This window comes from Panthera tigris, chromosome E3 (genome assembly GCF_018350195.1).
Source record: "Panthera tigris isolate Pti1 chromosome E3, P.tigris_Pti1_mat1.1, whole genome shotgun sequence".
Classification (NCBI taxonomy): Eukaryota; Metazoa; Chordata; class Mammalia; order Carnivora; family Felidae; genus Panthera; species Panthera tigris.
Genome location: NC_056675.1, coordinates 13,237,081 through 13,259,224, shown reverse-complemented (window position 1 = coordinate 13,259,224; position 22,144 = coordinate 13,237,081). Strand labels below are relative to the sequence as shown.

The window sequence follows — 22,144 nt, the reverse complement described above, 5'->3', positions numbered from 1 at the left end:
ATTTCAGTATTTCTCTTCTACAATTGCGTCTGTTCTTTTGATTCTTTGAATTGGTTATAGTATCTGCCAAGTTCCATCTTTATTAAATAAAATCTTTAAAACATTACATCTTATCTTGTAATGTATAAGAGTCATGGTTCTACCTTGCTTTAAAAATGTCTTTAAACAAACTCATCAACTCTACAAAACTTTAATATCCTAGAATTTTTTTTTGTATCTACCAACACTCCTGGGACATTTCCTTATATTGAGGGTGTTGCATTAGTACCTCTCCTTTGCTTTAATTCTTTGAAAGTTTTCCACTCACAAACCAAATATCAGTCACCAAATGATAACTTAAATTCCAAAGTTTTAATGATTTGCAAATGTGGATTATGTCCAAAAATGAAAAGAAAGAGGTGCTTTTAACAGTCGCCCACCTGCACATATGTACACGTGTAACATAATGTTATATTTTTAAATAAATTTTTTAAAATAAATATTTAAATAAAATTGTGCCACTGCTCCAAAATTGCACACTGTCCTTATATAGGCTCTGAAACGGTGGGTGATCTTTATGACACATAGGTTTTTGGCAAAATATTAAAAGTGAGCTGCATACACAGAGAATACAGAGCACTCAGTTTTCATGATTTGAAAGTGAAACCCTAGGAAGCAGAAGGCTTTATGTGTGACAGCTTAAATGCTTGTAATCAAACTAATTGGCAGCACGATGACCCGAAATGAGTTTAAAGTCACTATAATATATGTTTAGCAATCAACGAAGTGTTCCTTTATTATTCAGGCTCACGTTTTGCAATTTTATGTTATAGGACCAAATGGAAGTGGGGGGTGGAAAGCAGAAAATGAAAAAGGAAAAATGCATAAACGATTCTGTTGCTTCAAAAGAGTAAATGAAGCAAAAATGAGCCTATTGCTGAATGATGAAAAACAATAAAATTAGTTTGATGAATGGAATCAGGAATAAAACCATTAAAAGGGTTATCTGTTGCTTAAAGAAATCTTATATACATAGGAATTGGCAGGTTTAAAAGTAGAGATACCATTTTCAAAAAAGTAACTTAGTATAAATAAAACTCATTCAGCAATTTTCTCAAATAGAGGAATAACTGAACCCACTAAAAAACTTCTAGCAAGAACCAATGCAGTCCTCTTCCTGCTCTCCCCAATAACACAGTATCCTACCAAAAGTAATAAAAGTCTTTGCACAAGTATGACAAACTATGTGGCAGGAAAAGGATCAAATACAATAAAGGGTCAGATTTAGATAAATTATCTGAATGAGTCTTGGACAAGCTATACCCAAGCAAGAAAAGAGAAGCAAGATAAAAACTCGCTAACACAAATATGCCTGTAATTAAATCAGGTAGTAATTATAACTGGGACTGCTTTCAAAGTACATTCTATACACGTACATCTAAGGTCTACAGACATGTGTTGGGCTGACTCCTCCAATCTCTTGAGAAGCGTGTTACAAATCAGTGCTTCTGGGTTGGCAAGGGGTGGGGGCCCTGAAAGTGACAGTTTTGAACAGTAAAAACCTTCCAGAAAACATAACCTCTTAAAATAACACATGGGTCAAAGAAGAAATCCCAAGAGAAAATTTTTTGAACTAAATATTTTGAGCTAAGTAAAAATAAAAGTATTTTGAACTAAATAACAGTAAAAGTGTATATCCAAATATGTGGAATATAGCAAAAACAGCCCTGAAAGGAAAATTTATAGCACTGAAAGTATGTATCAGAAAAGAAGATAGATCTAAAGCAAATAATCTATGCTCTCACCTTAGGAAACTAGATAAATTAGAGTAAATTAAATCCTAAGTAAGCAGAAGAAAAGAGATCATCAAAATGAGAATAGAAATCAATGAAACTGAAAACAAAATCAATGGAGAAAGTCAATAAAGCCAAAAGCTGGTTCTTTGAAAAGATCAATTAGAAGTCAGTAAGCCTCTACCCTGGCTAAGATAAAAAAGAGAAGACAGAAGTTACTAATATCAGAAATTGAAAGAGAGGATAGCACTACATACCCCACAGGCATTAAAAGGATAATAAAGGAATGTTATGAAGAATTCTATGCCACAAATGACAACCTAGATGAAATGAACCAATTCCATGAGAGATACACTATGGCAAAACTGACATAAGAAGAGACAGATAATCTGAATAGACCTGATTAAAGAAATGGAATCAACAATTAATTTTCCATAACAAAGAACACCAGACCCAGATGGGTTTATTGGTGAGTTCTACTAAATATTTAAGGAAGGAATTACAGCAATTATCTACAATGTCTTCCAGAATATAGAAGAAGACAGAATACTTCATGACTCATTCCATGAGGCCTGCATTACCTTAATATCAAACCTGGACAAGGACATTAGAAGAAAAGAAAACTATAGACCATTATCTGTCAGGACCATATATGTAAAAATCCTCAATAAAGTATTAGCAAATCAAATCTAACAATGTATTTAAAAAATGATACACCATTACCAAGTAGTATTTCTGCCAGAAAAGCAAGGATGGTTCAACATTTGAATATCAATGAATGTAATCTATCATATCAGAAGGCTTAAAGAAGAAAAATCATGTGATTATATTAATAGATGCAGAAAAGAAGCTGTTGTCAAAATCCAATACCCACTCATAATAAAAAGGATCTTCCTCACCTTGAAAAGAATATCAACAAAATATCTATAGTTAATATCATAATTAATAATAAAATTCTCAAAGGTTTCTGGTGTTAGCTTAATAGCAAGGCAAGGATGTTTCCCCTCAGAATTCCTTTTCAACATCATACTGGAAGTCCTAGCTAATGCTATAAGATAAGAAAAGGAAATAACAGGTATACACATGAGAAGGAAAAAATACATCTGTTTTTGTTTTCAGATGATATGATCACCAATGTAAAAAATCCAAAAGACATTCCTAGAACTAATAAGTGATTAGAGCAAGGTTGCAAGATACAAGGTTAATATTACAAAAATCAACTGCTTTCCTATATACCAGCAATGAACAAGTTGGTAACTGTAATTAAGATATTATCATTGACATAAGCACCCCCCAAATGAAATATTTAGTTATGAGTCTAACAAGATGTATAACTTATACATAACTTATAACCTGTACAAAATTTATGTGTGGAAACTACAAAGTTCTCATAAAGGGGACCAAAGAAGAATTAAATTTATGGAGAGATATTCCATGTTCACAAATAAGATGACTCAATATTGTCGAGATGTTATTTCTTCCCAGCTTGATCTACAGATTCAATTGACTTCCAATCAAAATCCCAGCAAGATATTTTATGCATCTCGACAAACTGATTCTAAAGTTTATAGAGAGAGACAAAAGACCTCTGGGTCTTAGAATAGCTAAGTCAATGTTAGAAGAGCAAAGTTGAAGAACTGACATAACTCAACTTCTAGACTTATTAAGAATAAATGTCGACTAATGCACTTATTATTTATCTACAGCAACTGAGACACCATGGTATTAGTGACAAAAGAGACAAACAGACCACTGCAACAGAACAGCTCAGAAATAGATGTAAATGTAGTCAACTGATCTTTGACAAAGGAGCAAAGGAAATACAATGGAGCAAAGACAAGTCTTTTTGCCAAATGGTGGTGGGACAACTGGACATTCACACACAAAAATGAAAAACACAAAGAGTCTAAACCCAGACCTGACACCCCACACAAAAATTAACTCAAAAATATCAAAGACAAAAATACAAAATATAAAACTATAACATTCCTGAAAGATAACAGAGGAGAAAACCTATCTAAGCTTGGGCACAGCAACGACTTTTTAGATACAACACCTAAGGCACAACACATGAACTAAGTAATTGATAAGCTTAACTTCATTAAAAGGAAAAATTTCTGTTCTGTGAAGGATAATGTCAGGAGAATGAGAAGACAAACCACAGGCTGGGAGAAAATACTTGGAGAAGACATAACTGACAATAGCCTGTTACTCAAACTATGTAACAAAACTCAGAAAACTCAACAGAAAGAACATGACAAGCCTCATTAACAGATAGGCAAGAGGCCTGAACAGGACACCTCACCCAAGAAGATATACACATGGCAAGGAAGTACATCAAAAGATGTGCAACATTATGTCATTAGAAAATTGCATGTTACAACAGCCAGGTACTACTACACATCTATTACAGTGTAAAATTCCAAAACACTGACAATGCCGAAGCTGGCAAGGACAAAAGAGCCGAAGGAAATGTCATTCACTGCTAATGGGAATGCGAAGTGGTACAGCCACTTTGGAAGACAGTTTGGCAGTTTCTTCCAAAACTAAGCATACTGTTAACCATAAGATCTGGAAATTGTGCTCCTTGGTATTTATGCAAATGAGTTGAAAGCTTATGTGTACACCAAAACCTAGGACAGATGTTATCGCACCTTTATTTATAATAGCTATACTTTGAAAGCAACCAAGATGCCCTTTAGCAGTTGAACAGATATATGAACTGTGAACATCCAAACAATGTATGATTATTCAGCACTGAGGGAAAAAAAGAGATATCAGGCCATAAAAAGACCTGGAGGAACCTGAAATTCATGTCACTAAGTGAAGGAAACCAATCTCAAAAATCTACAGACTGTATCATTTCCAACTATATGGCATTCTGAAAAAGGCAAACGATGGAGACAGTAGAAATGTGGAGATACTGGTTGCCAGGGGTTAATGGGAAGAGAGGAATATAAGTAGGTGGAACAAGGAGGATTTTTAGGGCAGTGAGACTACTTGGTATGAGAGTATCATGGTGGATACATGTCATTTGTCAAAACTTAAAAAGTGTGCAACACGAAGCGTGAACCTTAACGTAAACCATGGGCTTTGGGTGATAATGATGTACCAGCGTAGGTTCATCAATTATAACAAATGTACCCCACAGTGCGGGACGTCATCGGCGGGTATATGTGAGCCACAGGTAACAGCAACACTCTGTACTTTCAGGTCAGTTTTTCTGTAAATCTTTGTGCTAAAAAGTGAAGTTTATTAAACCACCACCACCACCACCACAACAAAAACAAAAACCAAAAAATAAAACTGAAGCCTTCCCAGGAAAGAGTTTTCAGAAAGTTGTGGCCTAGTCTAGTCCACTCCCTTGCATGGGAGAGTAGGGCTTTATTTAAATTGGCCTATACATATTATGAGGTGTGAATATTAAACAAAACACTTACATAACCTTTTTGTCGGATGGGAAAGACCAAAGTTTTATGCTTTGGTGAAACGAGAAGGATTCATGTGCTTTAATGTCTAGTTAGGGAGGTAAAACAAAGACAGAGACAGAACTTACCCTTTGGCCTATGTTCCTGAAAGGTTAAGGAAAAGAAAAATAAAAGCCAATGCTATTTCCCTATTGCTCAATGTGAAATAAGTATTCGGTTATTGGCAGGATAGTTTTCTGTTATGAAGTTCAATTCTCAACTTGAATTCTTCCCCTAGTTGTAGGACTTTGGAAAAGATACCGTTTCCAACGCTCATTTGTTTTCATTCACAAAATGACTTAGACAAATGGTCCCGGAATGTGCATGGTCTCTTGATCAGTTGGACAGCATCGCTACCAACATATCCACAGATGGGCTGACACTGAAAGACCCCTTTGAAGAGCACCTTGATCTGACCCTCATTTGGAAGATGAAAAAAAAAATAATGTAATTTCATGACCCAACCACTTTAGAATTTGCAATAATTTCAAAAATAAACTTATTATCTCTTCTGCATTCAAAATTTAAATATGTGTCACAATTCAAGAACTCGACATTTCGGATGCAACCGTATTATAACACAGACCTATTATAAATAATAGCAAGTTTTTCGTTTATCTCCTTTTTCTAATTATTACTCATGCATATCTGTTATGACATGAATACTGTATCAAATTGCACCTCTTTTATAGTGTGTCCTTTTATCTATTTTAGATAATACTGCTTGTTCACATATCTTAGAATAATTTGAAGAGGCTTGGCTATGAATACCCACATCACAACAGAATCTATGATAAGTATATTTTAATAGTCAATTACTTTGTAATTCTGCAGCAGAACAAAGGTGTGCATTCGATAGTGTCCAGTTAATTTTTTTTAACCGGGTAAGATGACTACAAAGGAAAAAAGAGACAGTATACTAAGCATGTCCACAGACTGTCTCAAAGCCCTTTCCAAATGTATGTATGGATAAACGAAACAAAGGAAGAATGTCTGCTTTTATTTTTGAGGCTCAGAAAAAAAAAAATCAGCAAAGGAAATAAATACCCAGAGTCTGTAATAAGCCAGATAGCGCATATCAAATCCCATGAAGAAGAGACATCGCAAAAAGAGCAATGAGGAAAACCTAGCAGCGCTGATACTTTGTTGTCAACAACCTGGATGAAGATGGAAAAATCACACTTCCGGCAATGGGCGGGGTTCACCAGCACAGTGCCAAAAAGAAGCAATGATGTATCAGATGGCAGACACAGGTTAGCACACTACGTTCACCAAGATGAGCTTCAACGATACACGCATGTATGTGTCTGTGCGTAATCGTTCCACGTATGGAAAAGACACAACTGTTAGTTAACTGTAATCAAAAGAACAGGGAGGTGTAGAAGGCAAGAAAAGTGGCATGATCTTCAGCTACGCCAACTAAAGGGGCAGTTTCTAGGATGACAGAGGTCATCGTTCTAACAATACTTAGTTTTGCGAGTTAAGTTTCAGACTGGCAGTCAGACAAGGTGACATGTGACATCCCTTCTGACTCAGAGGTTCTTTTTTTTTAAATTTTTTTTAACATTTACTTATTTTTGAGACAGAGAGAGAGAGAGCATGAATAGGGGAGGGTCAGAGAAAGAGGGAGACACAGAATCTGAAACAGGCTACAGGCTCTGAGCTGTCAGCACAGAGCCCGACGTGGGGCTTGAACCCACAGACCGTGAGATCATGACCTGAGCCGAAGTCTGATGCTTAACCGACTGAGCCACCCAGGCGCCCCATGACTCAGAGGTTCTATAACTCTAAGTCTATTAAGGTAAAGCCAAAATAACAGATCTATTTTAATGACCGAACTGAAAGCTGGCGATTTACAAACAGATGAAAATAACTTGTGACTATATCATGCGTCTTTCCAAACGCAGCTTAAGACTTCCATTTGGTTATGATGCCTACCTGCTTAATGTCTGACTAGAAAAACATATTAGCTTCTGTAGTTTCCTTTGCTTCCTAGAATGTTCTAGTATTAATGCTCCTTTTGTTCAGAGAAATCAGGTTTTTGTATCATCGCTAGTTGTGTTACAAAGTTATTTTTCAAATGTATTTCAAATAAATTATGAAGGAACCAAATTTCTTGTCTCTTTTGGGTTGAGAATTGAGATGCCAACTTCCCTCGACTTTCTCTGCACAAGACACAGCCCTGCCTTCCCTTGGCAAAGTCAGGCCTATTTCTCACCAGGGTAGGAAAAAGTAGGTTACAGTTAGGATCCTCTTGCAAAAGGTAAAATGTGAATGTTCTCTCTAGGGACTGAAATGGAACCAGAATTCTTGGGAGTAAAAAAGAGAATGATGGTACACTATAGGCTTAGGTGAGTTCTTGGTGGGTCTCTGTAATGCTACCTGCATGATTCAGTCTCTCCTCAATTTGCTTCTGTGGCAGGCTAGCTGTACACATAGTCATTTGTTGGTCTGGGCAAGATTTTATGAGATGTGATGAATGTATGAAATATTAGGAGTATACTAGGAACCACAGCTGTTACGCCTTGCTGCATTGTTAATGGCTCCTTAAAATCAGAGGCCACTACACACAGCAGCACATTTAGACAGGAAACACTGCAATTATCTGGCTTCACCACTCCATTGCAAATCTGCTAGTACATTACAGTTTATAAGCCCTAATAGACAGTCATCACCTTTGGCAATGCTTCTACTTGAGAAAAGCCACAATCTGGATTTATTACAAGACAGTTGTCAATGGAGACTGATAGGTTTCTTCTTTTTTCTTTTCTTTTCTTTTCCTTTTTCTTTTCCATTCTGGTTTTTTTTTTTTTTTTTTTTTTTCCATCCTGCAAACCAGGCATCAAAGATTTCAGAGCAGAAATTAAGTGTAGTATAAGGCAGGCCCCTTTAAACATGACTGTTAGTGAAGCTAATTACTACAGGAAAATTGGAGATCATTCATTAGCCTAGCAAGCAAATTAAGGTTTGTTAACAGTGATTTATAATGCCAAGCCTTGGGTAACTGTGCTGGTCCTTTCACATATATGTGTATAGGACCTGACAGTTTATTAACTGTGCCATATCTAAACAGCTTGTCACCAGGGTGCTTTTGTTAAAATGACATTGTATTTTAAATGGATAAACATTTTTACATGAGCAAAATGCATTTTAAATGTTTGGCTTCTGAAGTCAAGTATCAGGAGATAGGTGAAGTGTCTCAAGCTATCTAAGCTTCCAATAACTCTTGTTTACTGCTGGAGCTGACTATAGGAAAATGTGACACTGGGAGTTAAAATAGCACTTTTCCTCTTTAACAAGCCCCAGTTGTGTTTTTTAACCTCTTTTCAAATGATACTCCTGGTGTTTCACAAAGCTGTAAGTTTCTTACGCAATGGATAGGGAGGCATCTAATTTACAATTTCAGGAAAAATATTTTTTTAAAGGAGTTAAGCAAAGGAATGAGTCCTTTGACCTGAGATTCTGATTGATAGCCCATAAGACTCCAGGGCAGTTAAATCTATCAAAAATAAAGGTTGTGTGGGTAGTCAGAGTAAACCCTGGTATTTCATACTGCCCGTGGCTCATTTTATATATAGCTCATGCCAACTAATTCCACATTTCTATAAACTGGAAATCTTCAACAAGAATAGGACAACGTCTTTGAAGCCAGCATTAGAAAAAGAAAAAAAAAAAAGGAAAGGAAAGGAAAAGGAAAAGGAAAAGGAAAAGGAAGAGAAGGGGAAGGAAATGGGAAGGGAAGAAAGAGGAAATAAAGTGACTTTCTGAATTCCATGACAGTGGCCTGTCCATTCCCTCTGGGATTGTGGATACACACTGCTAAACAGTCTTTGCTGAATCACCTCTGTGACTGACAAGATACACTAGCCATGCAAGAGAACGAGAGTAAAGCCTCAATATTTCTATGGGCTACACCCTGAGTAACACAAATATAAAACATTATTCATTATTAATTTCCGAGAAAGGCAGACTTGGCCACTCAATCGCAACGTGGACTTCTTTCACTGCTGACACTGAAAAGCAGTGTTCATTAGGTACTAAGGGGCCCATGGCCTTGCCTTCTATGGTTCAAAGGAGAGCAAAGAGAGGCAGCAAAACTGATCACAAGCACTGGCCCCACATGGCAAACATTTAGGTGTAAGGTAGCCAGAATCATGGATCTTGGCATATCAGAACCAAAGGCCTTTAATAAGCAATTAACTAGTCCTGTGACTTGTAACACCTTCTTTTTTTCCAAAATGATTTATATTTTCCAAATCTGAGGGGTCAGGAGAGGGCTGGAGGGGACAGGAAGACCAGGTCCAGGGCTATTTCCCCACATCCATCAGGAGCACCTGCACTTTGTTCTTATCTCCTCAATTAGAGTTCGCAACAGCCAACAACAAAGACTCCTGTGGACAGCAGATGTTTAAAAATACCTGGCCTATTTCCCAATGGAAATGCTCAGAAGACAAGAGTGTGGAGGGGTGAGTGGTAACTAGAAATACCATCTGATCCTTTCTCATCCGACTACCCTGTTCACCAAATTTCTCAATTCCTTTGTACCGCATGAAAAAGTTGAAACTAAAACTGTGGAGCTAGAAGACAATTTCCTCAGGGTGAGCTGGAAGAGGCCTCTCACTGTGCAGATCCTGCAAAGGATGAAATGTCTACAAACCAGAACTGAAACTGTAACGTTCACATCGTTGGGGTATGTTGCTCATGGCTCACTGATCCTGTTCCCAAAATGAAGAGTAATCATACCCCGTCAAAAACAGAAAAAAAGAAAAGGAAAGGAAAGGGAAGGGAAGGGAAGGGAAGGGAAGGGAAGGGAAGGGAAGGGAAGGGAAGGGAAGGGAAGGGAAGGGAAGGGAAGGGAAGGAAAGGAAAGAAAAGGAAAGAAAAGGAAAGAAAAGGAAAGAAAAGAAAAAGAAAAAGAAAAGAAGGAAGGAAGGAAGGAAGGAAGGAAGGAAGAAAGAAAGAAAGAAAGAAAGAAAGAAAGAAAGAAAAACGGAAAATACAATGATATTTTTAGTCTAAGGCTCCTGAAATTAGGGTTTACTGGTGACTATGCAGAGGAGCCTGTCCAAACAGAGATACTCAGTCCAGATATACACCGACCATTCAGGGTAACTAAGATTAATTCTGTGGTTTCTAGTCTTATCAAAACACCTACTTCAGTGTAGATTTGGATTTTGTTACTTTGTAACAGAAAATTATAGTTCAGGATAGTATTTATTTATTTTTAATTTTTTTTAAATGTTTTTATTTTTGAGACAGAGACAGACAGATCGCAAGCAGGGGAGGAGCAGAGAGAGAGGGAAACACAGAATTAGAAGCAGGCTCCAGGCTCTGAGCTGTCAGCACAGAGCCCGACGCAGGGCTCGAACTCACAGACTGTGAGATCATGACTTGAGCTGAAGTCGGACACTCAACAAACTGAGCCACCCAGGCGTCCCCAGGATAGTATTTTTTAATGTTTATCTATTTTTGAGAGAGAGAGAGAGAGAGAGAGAGAGAGCAAGAGAGAGAGAAAGAACAAATGAACACGATCAGGTGAGGGGCAGAAAGACAAAGAATCCCAAGCAGGCTCCACACTGTAAGCATGGAGCTTGACGTAGGGCTCAAACCCATGAACCATGAGATCATGACCTGAGCCCAAATTGAGCCGGATGCTTAACCAAATGGGCCTCCCAGGTGCTCCTCAGGCTAGTATTTTAAAGGTTATAGTTCAAACTCATGGTAACTTTTTACCACTGGGAAGAGCAATTGATTTCATTTACCCAAATGTTTCTGCATAGTAAATAGATCATTTCAAAATCACCCAACTCCTTCCCTGGCTTTGTTCCATATTCCCTATAATTAACCTGACACAGGGCTTGATCTCACAAAGCGTGGGATCATGACCTGAGCCGAAATCAAGAGTCGGATGCTTGACTGATTGAGCCACCCAGGTGCCCCCTAAGATATTTTATGATAAGCATAAGGCTGAGTTTTAAGGACATACTGAAATTCTCACATGTTTTAACACAGATTTCAATTTGCATGGCAATGTTTTGTTCTTCCCATTATTTTGGCCACCTCCCTAAGCCACCATTGAAGATATACACACACCAAAACTTCTAACTCCCTACTCTAACTTCCAAACTCACCACCTTCCTAAAATCCAACTTCTCCTTCTTGGGATTCCTATTCCAAATAAAAGTAGCATCACGGTCATCAATTCTGGGCTTCACATCTTTCTTATTTTTAACAGATCAGTAGCATCAAGTCCATATCTACCTATAAATCATTCCCTATAATTAACCAACCCAAGTCCAGCCTTTTTCCAGAAACATGATACAGTCAAAGCAATTCCACACAATGTGGAATTCCATTCTCTGTGCTCTTACCTTTGTTGCCTCAAACTTTGTTCCACCTTTTTCTTTATCTGTTGAGAATCTCAATATCCATTAAGTTCTGCACAACTTAATCCTCCTATAATTCATAATTGACCCTTATAAATACTTACATCTTATGTACCTTAAGAACAAAGAAAAGATGTTTAATATATATTTAACAATTAAAATGCACTGTACTCTCCATCTGGTGTGCTGTTTTCTAACTCAATCTTTATCAATGAATCCAAATGACCCAAAACTACTGGAGATCTCTGATGGAACTGAGATTTTTTAAGAAATTTCCATTATAATGGAAACTTGTCAGTAAATAAATAATAGCCAAGAATTCATTTACCCAGAGTTAATTATTAATAAATATAAATATTAGAGTCTTATTTGGGAGACATGTTAAAATACTCAGCATCATTTATCTTTAAGCATTTGACAGGTTATGATTAAATACTTGAATTACAAAATTCTCTCCCAGCAATACCAGCAAGTACTGGCAGGTGGGGAGGAAGATGACTCTGCATGGGGTTGCAATCAAGACCAGGTAGATATAGGTGCATTTGTAAACTTAAAACCCAGAGAAACATTATAAAGGGGAAGAATGTCAGGTTCTCTGTAGAGCCTAAATGCACTTAATTTAAAAAAATTTTGTATAACTTTATTCATTTTTGAGAGACAAGAGAGACACAGCGTGAGCAGGGGTGGGGCAGAGGGACAGGGAGACACAGAATCGGAAGCAGGCTCCAGGCTCTGAGCTGTCAGCACAGAGCCCGACATGGGCTCAAACTCATGGACTGCGAGATCATGACCTGAGTTGAAGTCAGACACTCAACTGATTGAACCACCCGGGCGCCCCTAAATCCACTTCTTTAAATGCGAAGTATCAAAAATATTAAAAGCATCACAGAGGAAGGAAAGGAACTGGGTGGTTTAGGGAAGACTAAATTCCTTGAGAGGGTCCACTGATTTTTCACAGCTGTAACCTATCACCTAGAACAGTGCCTGATGGAGAAGGTGCTTAGTACTCAGTGAAAGACAAAAAGTCAGAAGTGTCTGTTAAAAGAAAAGCCCAGTCTTGAAAAACAAACAAACAAAACAAAAAAACGCCCACATTATTCGAAGAAAAACAGGAGATATTTCAGGGTCTGTAGTCAAAAACTTAGAAGATGGCAACGAATTTAATCCTTTTATGACCGTATAGCTCTGATGGAAAGCCACAGGTGAATATTTTGCACCCATTGCCTGTTACCAACATTACAAACACAATTTCTTAAGTAGTAAGACTGCACAGGAATGCACACATCCCATGTTAAGACATGTACCACCACACAATTCCCCTTTATCATATAAAGTGGTAGTTTTAATCATTAGGTAGTAGTGTGTTAGTTTCCTTGATAATCTTAAAGTATGTATATTGATAGATGTGAGGCAACTGAGGAGAATTAAAGTTACTATTTGGTAACAATTATGAAAATATCTCTGGATGACTGAAGTTTACAAAAGCGGGATCCAAGCTATTTGAGACTATGGGCCTAAGACACTTAGATTCACACCTGGAAGAAGGCTGAAAGTTGTCCAGAGAAGCAGGCAGGACACATGACCAGAACAAAGGAAAGCTTCCTTTACACCAGGGGTCAGGTTCAGCCTGACAAGTCAGTCAACTCCTACACCAACAGTGGCTACCAACTACTGGCGGATGGAGTCCAGGGCTTGTAAAGAACGAGTCCAGAACCTTCTTGTGATGACACATCAGACCACTGGCAACCAGGAGATGTTTTTACTGGTCTTGTCACTCTACTGACTTCGCTTACTTCACTCAGGTACACTAGGGTAATTACTCTCCTTTTTGGTGTCAGAGAGCAGCAAATACATGACGCAACCTCGTAACACCTGAACGTATTGAACAGATCTTTCCTACCCTCCAGCCCAAACTCAAGAGCTGTTTGCAGTCTTTAAATGACTCAGGTCTGAGGAAGAAAATAAACAAATGGCTTTAAGAGACAAATTAAACAACCATAATACATGGACAGCCTAGAATGGTTCATTCCAACATCATGGTGATCATAGAGGATCACAGACAATGAACTCCATATTTGTTTTTTGTTCACACGTGTAGTAAAGTGGTATACAGCTGACCAAACACACAGTTACAGGCTCCTCAGAAAGGGACAAGAATATAGCAAGAATCAAGTATTCCTGACCTATAGCTACAAATTCCAAAATTTCCTTCTTGCATCACTAATTTCTTGTGGTAATCCTCTACCAACCACAACATCACACAGCCACTTAATGACAGCAAGTTTTGTCCATCACACACTATAATGGGAATAACTGGCTATTAATGAGAGCTGTTCTGTGTGCATGAAACACCTTGTCTCATTTAGAATTCACAACTCTATTAGGTGGGTGCAGACTCTCAAACATCAAATAACCTGCCCAAGGTCACACAAGTAGTCTTCAGATCATTCTGTCTCTAAGTTCTTAATTATCCACTATGCACAATAACACTTCAAATACAAGTATAAGAAGAGAATATAGCCCAAAACATTTAAATTAAAATGAAAACGTGTTCACTGCATTAAGGTTTAAAAAAAAAAAAAAAAGAAAGAAAGAAAAACCCTACACACTCCAACAAGTTTTGGTACTCTTGCCAAAAATAAAAAATCAAAAAAAAGCAAATAGATTCCAACCAGTCTATACTTCCATTTATATTTAGAACATGAGCTGGGCTTGAGTATGCAATGAATATATATGTGTGTCTCTCTGTGTGTATAACACCCACATTATTCAAAAGCTCCCAAAAATGTGAAAAGTTTGTTCCAATCCTTCTTTATTTTGTCTACTTTAAGAATCCTTTGCAATATGCTTATGTAAATACTGATTTTAGCTGCTGTTCTCATTTCTCAAATCTTCAGCTTATAAATGAATTGGAAAAGTAACAGACCTAAGCAGACATCTTTGGAACACAAAACCAAAGAGATATAAACAAATATGACTAAAAAGAAAACAAAGGGTTCTTCTTTAAATTTTCTTAACTTATCACTACTGATAAATGAAAAGAACTGAAGGAAGGCAGAATATACTGGCTATGGACACGGGGTGTGGGCTGGCACACGCGTATGCCTGTGTGTGTGTGCGCGTGTACTCCAGTGGGGATTCATTTCATTAGCACACACAATGATCAGCATTTTACCTTAGTTCACTAAAAGCTCTATGAGAGCATAAAATCTAAATGAAAGAAAATCCTGAAGTTAGACTAATGCTGGGGCATGGGAGAGTATTTAAAAAGAGTTCCAGGTTGTTAAACCCAATAGGTGAGTGCCTTCAGTTTTCTTATACCAGAGTTCACATTATGGTTCAATAGCATTAATAGCTCTGTGACTCTGCAGGTGATTTGCCCCCGTCCACACTTGAAAGAGATGCTGAAAAGAATTAAGGATAGAGTCGACATCTCACTTACCTGATGCTGAGCCTTCATTACAGACATAAGTAAAGGCTAATATGAAATCATAGATCATAAAGCACAGTGCAAAGAACATGTTAACGCAAAACTACTATAAGTTGTGCATATACTATTTCCACCTAGAAGCATAAAACTCACCAATGCTGATGTTGGCACCTGAAATCAAGTATTATATTTGCTATCGTCGGAATGAAAATTGAAACAGAAGACACTTTTTGATGAGAATTTGGCAGTAGTATCAATGGATTTTGCACTTTGATAACACAATAATCCCATTATTGGAAACACATTCTAAGTAGAGCATTTTTGTCATAGTTGAGAGCTGAACATGCATCTGGGACGTATCTTTTCCATGTAAGCTAATAATACTACAGATTTTTTTATGTAAGCAAAGCAATACTAAGAGCAATTTCACCAAGAGACAAACTTTTATACTCATCCAACAGAGCGTGAATGTAAAAATCATTTTAGATTCATAACTGCAGACTCTTCTCATAAGTGTGTATTATTAAGGAATAAAAAATAAACACTCCTGAAATGAGAAAAATAAGTGACAAAAAGCATAATAAACTTCTTGATGTTTCTAGAGATGACTTTCTTCTTTCAGGGTGATCATACTGACAACAGAAAAAAATACCAGGAACGTTCAGTCTCAAAGTGATCAAGGGCTAAGTTAGTGGTTTTGGCCTTGCTCTACTGAAGAAAGCCAAGAGGGATAATTTAGCTTTTGGACAGAGAAGAGACACTGGCAGTCTCCAGATTTTACTTCCAGCATCTCAACCCACATCCAGCCTGGTGTGAAGGCATGGCAGATGGGCTACTTCTGTTATTTCGACTGCTTCAGCATCCTGCTTGTTTCTGGAAGCATGAATATTCAGTCACAATACGGAGCAAGCAAAAGCGTGCTGACTGTATTAAACAGGTACCAAAAAATCTTTATCCTTCTCCTTTTTCTCATTATCATAGATTAAGATAAAAAAAAATCAACATTTAGAAAATGCTACTTCTGCCAAGCTTGGAAAAGACTTATCATTCAATGAAATGATGCTGGTTTTCATATATTTAATGTTATCAAGAGAAATGTGTGGGCAGAAGAAAACCAGCATAATTAGCATTTTAGGGGAAAGGAATTTAAAGGCAACTAAACTGAATCAGTAATTATTTTCCACTTTGTTTTATTTTCATTATTTCATTATTTTCTCAGAAAATGCTGAGCAGGCAGAGTAACAATGCTCATCATTCAGAAATGCTTCCTTTAAATACCACCAAAAAAAAAAAAAAAAAAAAAAAAAAAAGACCCTCCACACTGGCATGTTTTCCTGTTGTGTAAATAATGCCTATTTGTAACTCTTGTTTACTTATATCTTGAAAAAGATTATTGAATCCAAAAAGGGTAATTTTGCTATAAATAAAAGAAATGAAGTGACAATTTCTCTATGAGAGAATTATCTATGAGATAATCCCTGAGGTAGGACACCATCCCACCCCTCCCAAAGGACAAAGAAATGTCTAGAAATAACATAATACACTTATATTTGCTAAAATGAGGAGTTCCATGATTGCTGAAAGGAAATCTAAAGGCCACGTACTCAGACTGTAAGGGAAAACATCCATTAAACCACCACCTCTCACCAAAATAATTTTTTAAAGAAGGCAATTCCCTACATATGTGGGAAAGTTCTTTAAGAGATCTTACAAGTGGGGGCACCTGGCTGGCCAAGTTGGGGGAACGTCCAACTCTTGATCTCAGGGTTGTAGACTGGAGCCCCATGTAGGGTGTGGAGACTACTTAAACATAAAAATCTTTTAAAGAAAAAAAAGAGAGAGATCTTAAAAGTGAGTAAAAACCTCAGTGCATAATCTGAATTCCATCCTCCACATGACATGGCACTTGTCACTAAAAAAAAACAAAACCATTTATGTAGGAAAGTGGCATGAGCCAATCAGGTCTCCTTTACACTGCCAGGTGAGAAGGAAATGTACTGGCTACGAGACCCACATCTCAGACTGACTCATGATCTACGAGGCCCGACAGGTTATGACTTTTAAAAATAAAATAATCCTACTAAAAGGATGGCTATCAGTCTGCTCTTTAGGACTGAGAGGGGACTTCTTAGGTTTTTTTTTTTTCACATCCTAATGAGCGAACATTATAGAAGTAAATCAATGCCAACGCAAGGCACACATGTGCAAGTTGAGATAAACTTACGAAGTAGCCTGTTCCCAAGCTGGAAGGAGCTGAACTCTGCAATAAAGCATAAAGACAAAGTGGAAAATCAGCAATGGTTTTTAACACGTTCCAATCCACACAGCTCATTACCAGCCCTTTGCGGGTTTTTCATCACTACATCACATCACTAGTGTATGCTGCCCCTTGTCATCTGCTACTGATACAAACACCGTGTTGGCTTAATTTTCCCCTTTACATCTCTCAACAACTCAGAGATGCTAACGTGCTATTTACTGAATTCCAAGCTTCTGCGGTGGACGTAATTGCCAATTTATTTGACAGGCAGCTGGGTAATGAATTAATGATGGCATTTCGCCCTGCACTGAGACTAAACAGACACGCATCAGCCTGCCTCCCTGACTTGCTGACATTCAATGCCCTGGTCTCAAGCTACTCAGTTTTGTGGCCGCAAAGGGGCAGGCAAGAGGAAAAAGCCCAGACTGACTTGAAAATAAAAGCCCAGTGGGTTTGGATGACTTTTCCAGTGTATGACCTACTTGCCAGTTTATTCCCTAAAGGCATCAGTTAGTACACACAGAGCGCTTTTCAAAAATGAGACATTTTGTAAACATAATTAGTAGAATAAAATGCAAAGAATGTGTGGGTAAAGGGAAGCCATGAAAAGCAACATTTTTCTGAAGGTTTTAGTCACAAGAATTATCAATTTAGGCTTCCATAGTTCTGACACACAGAAGACTAAAACAAATAATATTAATTCTGAAAGGCTTGCAGGGCACCATTTCTTTGGGCAAAGAGGCCCAAAAGAGAACTTGGGTTTTGTTTTAGACTTGTCTGTGATTCATGCTTGTTTGTACTTCTGGGGTTTTTTTGCTTAAAACCTCCCATTACAAATTCTTTAATTTTTAGTATCCTTTTTGTGAACAAGAAAGGCCCTAAGTATAAATAAGCTTGAGACAAAAGGAATGCTAATGCTAAGACAGTCTCCTGGTCTTGGCTAAGTGTCCTTGCACTGGCAGGGCCTTTTCCCTGACTAGCTTGGATCAGGGGCTACCTCCTTCCTGGGGCAGGCTGACTTCCGCCCACAAGCAGTACTCCCTCAGTTCATCCCTAGCTATTATTCCACCTACATGTTCTGTCCCTGCTCTGCAAACTACAGGTAGCAGAGACCATCTGGTTAACTCATCACTGCTTCCCCAGTGCTTGGCACACAGGATGCACTTAGGAAGTATTTGTTGAATTAATGTATAAATAAATAAGTGGATTGAATGGGGGGGAAAGAAGGCTTAGGTGAATTTAAAACCTCTGAAAATACAGTAGATGGGAATCTTCCTGACTTTAAACTGTTTCTGAGAAGGAAATACAGTGCTGGTAAGTATCAACAGCATCCACAACAAAAAAGAACAGTACGCTCCAGGGCATTCCTAAATGCACTTCCCAAAGCAAAACTTTCTTCACCTTGATGTTTCAGACAGACTCAGGGGGAATAAAGGACAATAGATGTGTGATCTTGCACACCGGACTTGGTTTAAAAAAATCTTGCTGCATTCCTGATCCCATAAATGGTACATAGGGAGATCCACTGTAGCCATGGAGACAGCTTCTCCTAGCAGTGATTAGCCATGTGACCGCATCACCTGTGTACAGCACCCACAGCCTTCCATGGAGCAGAGGAAGGCAAAAGCCAACTTAGGTCTCCACCACCCTGGAGTCATGCCCCTGGGAGGTAAACTCATTTTAGGATGAATTACTCAGAAAGAGCATGGGATTTGTTTATTTCAGGTTTTTTTCCCCTTCCTGCAAATGCATTTTATCCCAGAAGCAGAAGTACCCCTCCAAACCCACCTCCCACCCCCACATACATATCATCTTATTGTATACCAAAGAAAATTACATCCTTCAGGTCTCGGAAAGCTCTGTTATACTCATTTTGCATATATATTGTACATTACTCAGGGAGCTGGGTGGAGAAGAGGGCTTTGTTGTGCATATTTGTTCTGGCTATTGTTTATGCAGGTCTGACTGAATGAGGGAACAGTGGGTATCATTTCAATTTCTGATGTCAACATCAAATTACTTATTTAATTTCATGCCTGGCGAAGCATTGTATAGCTACACGCAGAATCATTTCACTTCATTTGTTATGCTGTGTTTTCGTGGCGATTGGCTTGCCTTCCAACTGACAGCTTTAATTACGACATGAATTTGATTGCACTGCCGAGGAATTAACATAATGCAACAAAGCATTTAAGCACCCTGCCTTATACCACCCCCCCCACACACACAAATACAGACAGACACATGAAAGAACATAGACACTGTATCCTCCCGTGCATTAAAAGCCCATTAGAGTTTCAGTATTTGCTAGAAAGCATACAGAACCTTATGGTCAGAGGATACTCACATTTGTCAACCCACTGTACTCACCTCTTTTTCTATACAGAAAAAAGTTGGGGGCATTAAGCTGTGTTTTTGGGACCTGGCAAAAAATTCTGTAAAAAAATCCTTCTAATCTTTACCTTTACCAAACACCCATAGCATTGACATTTCTTCCCTGCCTACTCCCTTCTCCACCACATTTTTCTCGGCCAATTGCCAGCCCCCTTCAATCACTGGAGATTTTGAAAGAAATAACATCTCTGAAAGAGGTATCTTCTTGTCCATTACTACAACTTCAAGAATCTTGCTATGGCCTTGTATTCAGTGGGACACTATTCCTGGTCAACAATAAGACCTTCAGCGTCAGATAAAGATAACAGAAGTTCTGAGACCAGCCACAGGCAGGAGTCAGGGTTTCACTGCCAGCTCATGACACACATCACATCCCTTAGGCCTTGCTATCCAGAAGGTCCACAAGAATCTCTATCATATGCCTAATCCAAGTTTGTATCTCAATACAGATGCAAGTATTTGAAAGCATTAACCTTTTTCCCAAGTCAGAAATTCCATGAACACCTGGAACCATGGGCAAAAACAGACTATGCTACAAAAATGAAATAGATGTCTAGAAACAGCCTTCCTATGATTTGAAATGCATTATGTTGGCTATTAATTTACAGATGTGCATTTAGGGATTGGCACCGATTTCTCATATAGGAAAGAGACAGCAAGGTAAAAGGCCTAGGAAAGCAAAGAGGTTGTGATGCCCTGACCACTGAACACTTGATAGAATCAAGCTGATTTCAACTTTCTGTGTTGCCCCAATCCATATCTAATGAGAAGGGGTCTTTCTTTTTTGTTTTGTTGGAGGGGGAAGGCAAACTCTCTCCAAACTATATAGCAAAAATTGTCATAGAATCGAGAAAAGGCAAGGAGTGAAAATGAGGCTTGAAAAACTAATGAGATGTTTTAAAAAAGAATGCAACAAACAAAACGTCCTTGGATTCAAAAGCATTCAAAATAATACCATACAACCATGTTTAGGCAAATACATCTGTTGAATAATGAAAAAGGCTTCATTCTTATTTGTTTCAAATGGCAGAGATGCCAATTCATTCATATTTTCAAGACACAAGGCAGAAATGTTAGGTGTAGAGAGACTGAGCAAACAGAGTAAGAGAAAGTGTTTAGCAATGAGAGGACAAGGATATGAGGAAATGCCAGCCCACTGGCTATCTGATATGTGATTTCCGGGCTCATTATCAGCCATCTCCTATTTCACATGGTCTTTTCATTTGGCTGTTTTTTTTTTTTTTTTTTTTTTTCCAGGTTTGACCACACTGCTCCCGCAATCTGCAAATTACCCGCCTCGATCTCATTATGTTGCAAAGGAGAGCTTTCTTACAAACACACTCTGCCTCCATTTTCAAGCTACATGGGCTGCAGGAATAGTAATGTGATGCACAGTTGAAAGACATTTTCCAGGAGGTAGAACACTGCTGCTGACATTCAAGTGTGCAAGTGGATATTCATTAAACTCTCATTCTACTCTTCCTCACTGCTCCCCACCTGACTTTCTTTCCATCTCTGTCACTAAGCTATCATGGAAGGTACTCATTAAACTCATGAAGTTAACATTTCTGTTTTAACGGCTTACCTACAACAAGGGATTTCAAAATTGATTATCCATCCAAAAAAGATGTGCTCCATTTATCAGACATCTACACAGAAAGGCCATGGCTACTATTACAGCTGAGTATGGGATGGATGTGTACTCCACCTCTCAATGAGAATGTGTGCTCTGACCCTAGGGCGAATTTAAATAGAATATTTTAAAATTCTTCCACATCACCAATTGTGTCTGACATCCTTGCCTACCCACCTCCCTGTTATGCTTTTCTCTGTTGGGAGTAAAACACGGAGGATCATGGCTAAGTACATTTCTTGTGAAGGCCACACAACAAGCTCATTCATGGATTTTCTGTAGCATTTTAAAAAACAATGACAATGACAAAAACTTGAAATCTTAATCCTAGGAAGTGTGTCTCGGGGATAAGATTACTAATAGATGATGAAGACACAATATAAATTTGAATGGGAAATTACTACTAGGGGAATTCAAGGAAAAACAGGCCGAAAATTAAAATGAGAAATACTACATGATCCAAGAATTCCATTACCGTATTTACCCAAAGAAAATGAAAACACTAATTTGAAAAGAGATATATAGAGATCCCTGTGTTTACTGCAGCATTATTCACAAAAGCCAAGATACAGAAGCACCCCAAGCCCATCCACAGATGAATAAAGAAGTGGTCTGTCAATCTATATATCTATCTATAAAAGGAGTATTCTATCTATATAAAAGGAGTATTATTCAGCCATAAAAAAGAATGAGATCTTGCCATTTGGGACAACATGAATACACCTAAAAATATTATGCTAAGTGAAATAAGTCAGACAGGGAAAGACAAATACCATATTATTTCACTGATGTGGAATCTAAA

The 22,144-nt window shown here is 38.0% G+C and overlaps 1 protein-coding gene across 6 annotated transcripts in view; it reads right to left on the bottom strand.

Annotated features, from left to right (window-relative positions):
- AUTS2 (activator of transcription and developmental regulator AUTS2) overlaps positions 1-22,144 on the bottom strand; it is a 1,113,014-nt gene that overhangs the window by 584,812 nt on the left and 506,058 nt on the right. For all 6 annotated transcript variants that reach the window (XM_042970860.1, XM_042970862.1, XM_042970861.1 and 3 more), the window contains one exon: positions 17,280-17,315. In XM_042970860.1, coding sequence (XP_042826794.1) covers positions 17,280-17,315 — 36 coding nt within the window. The remainder of the gene's footprint in view (positions 1-17,279; positions 17,316-22,144) is intronic.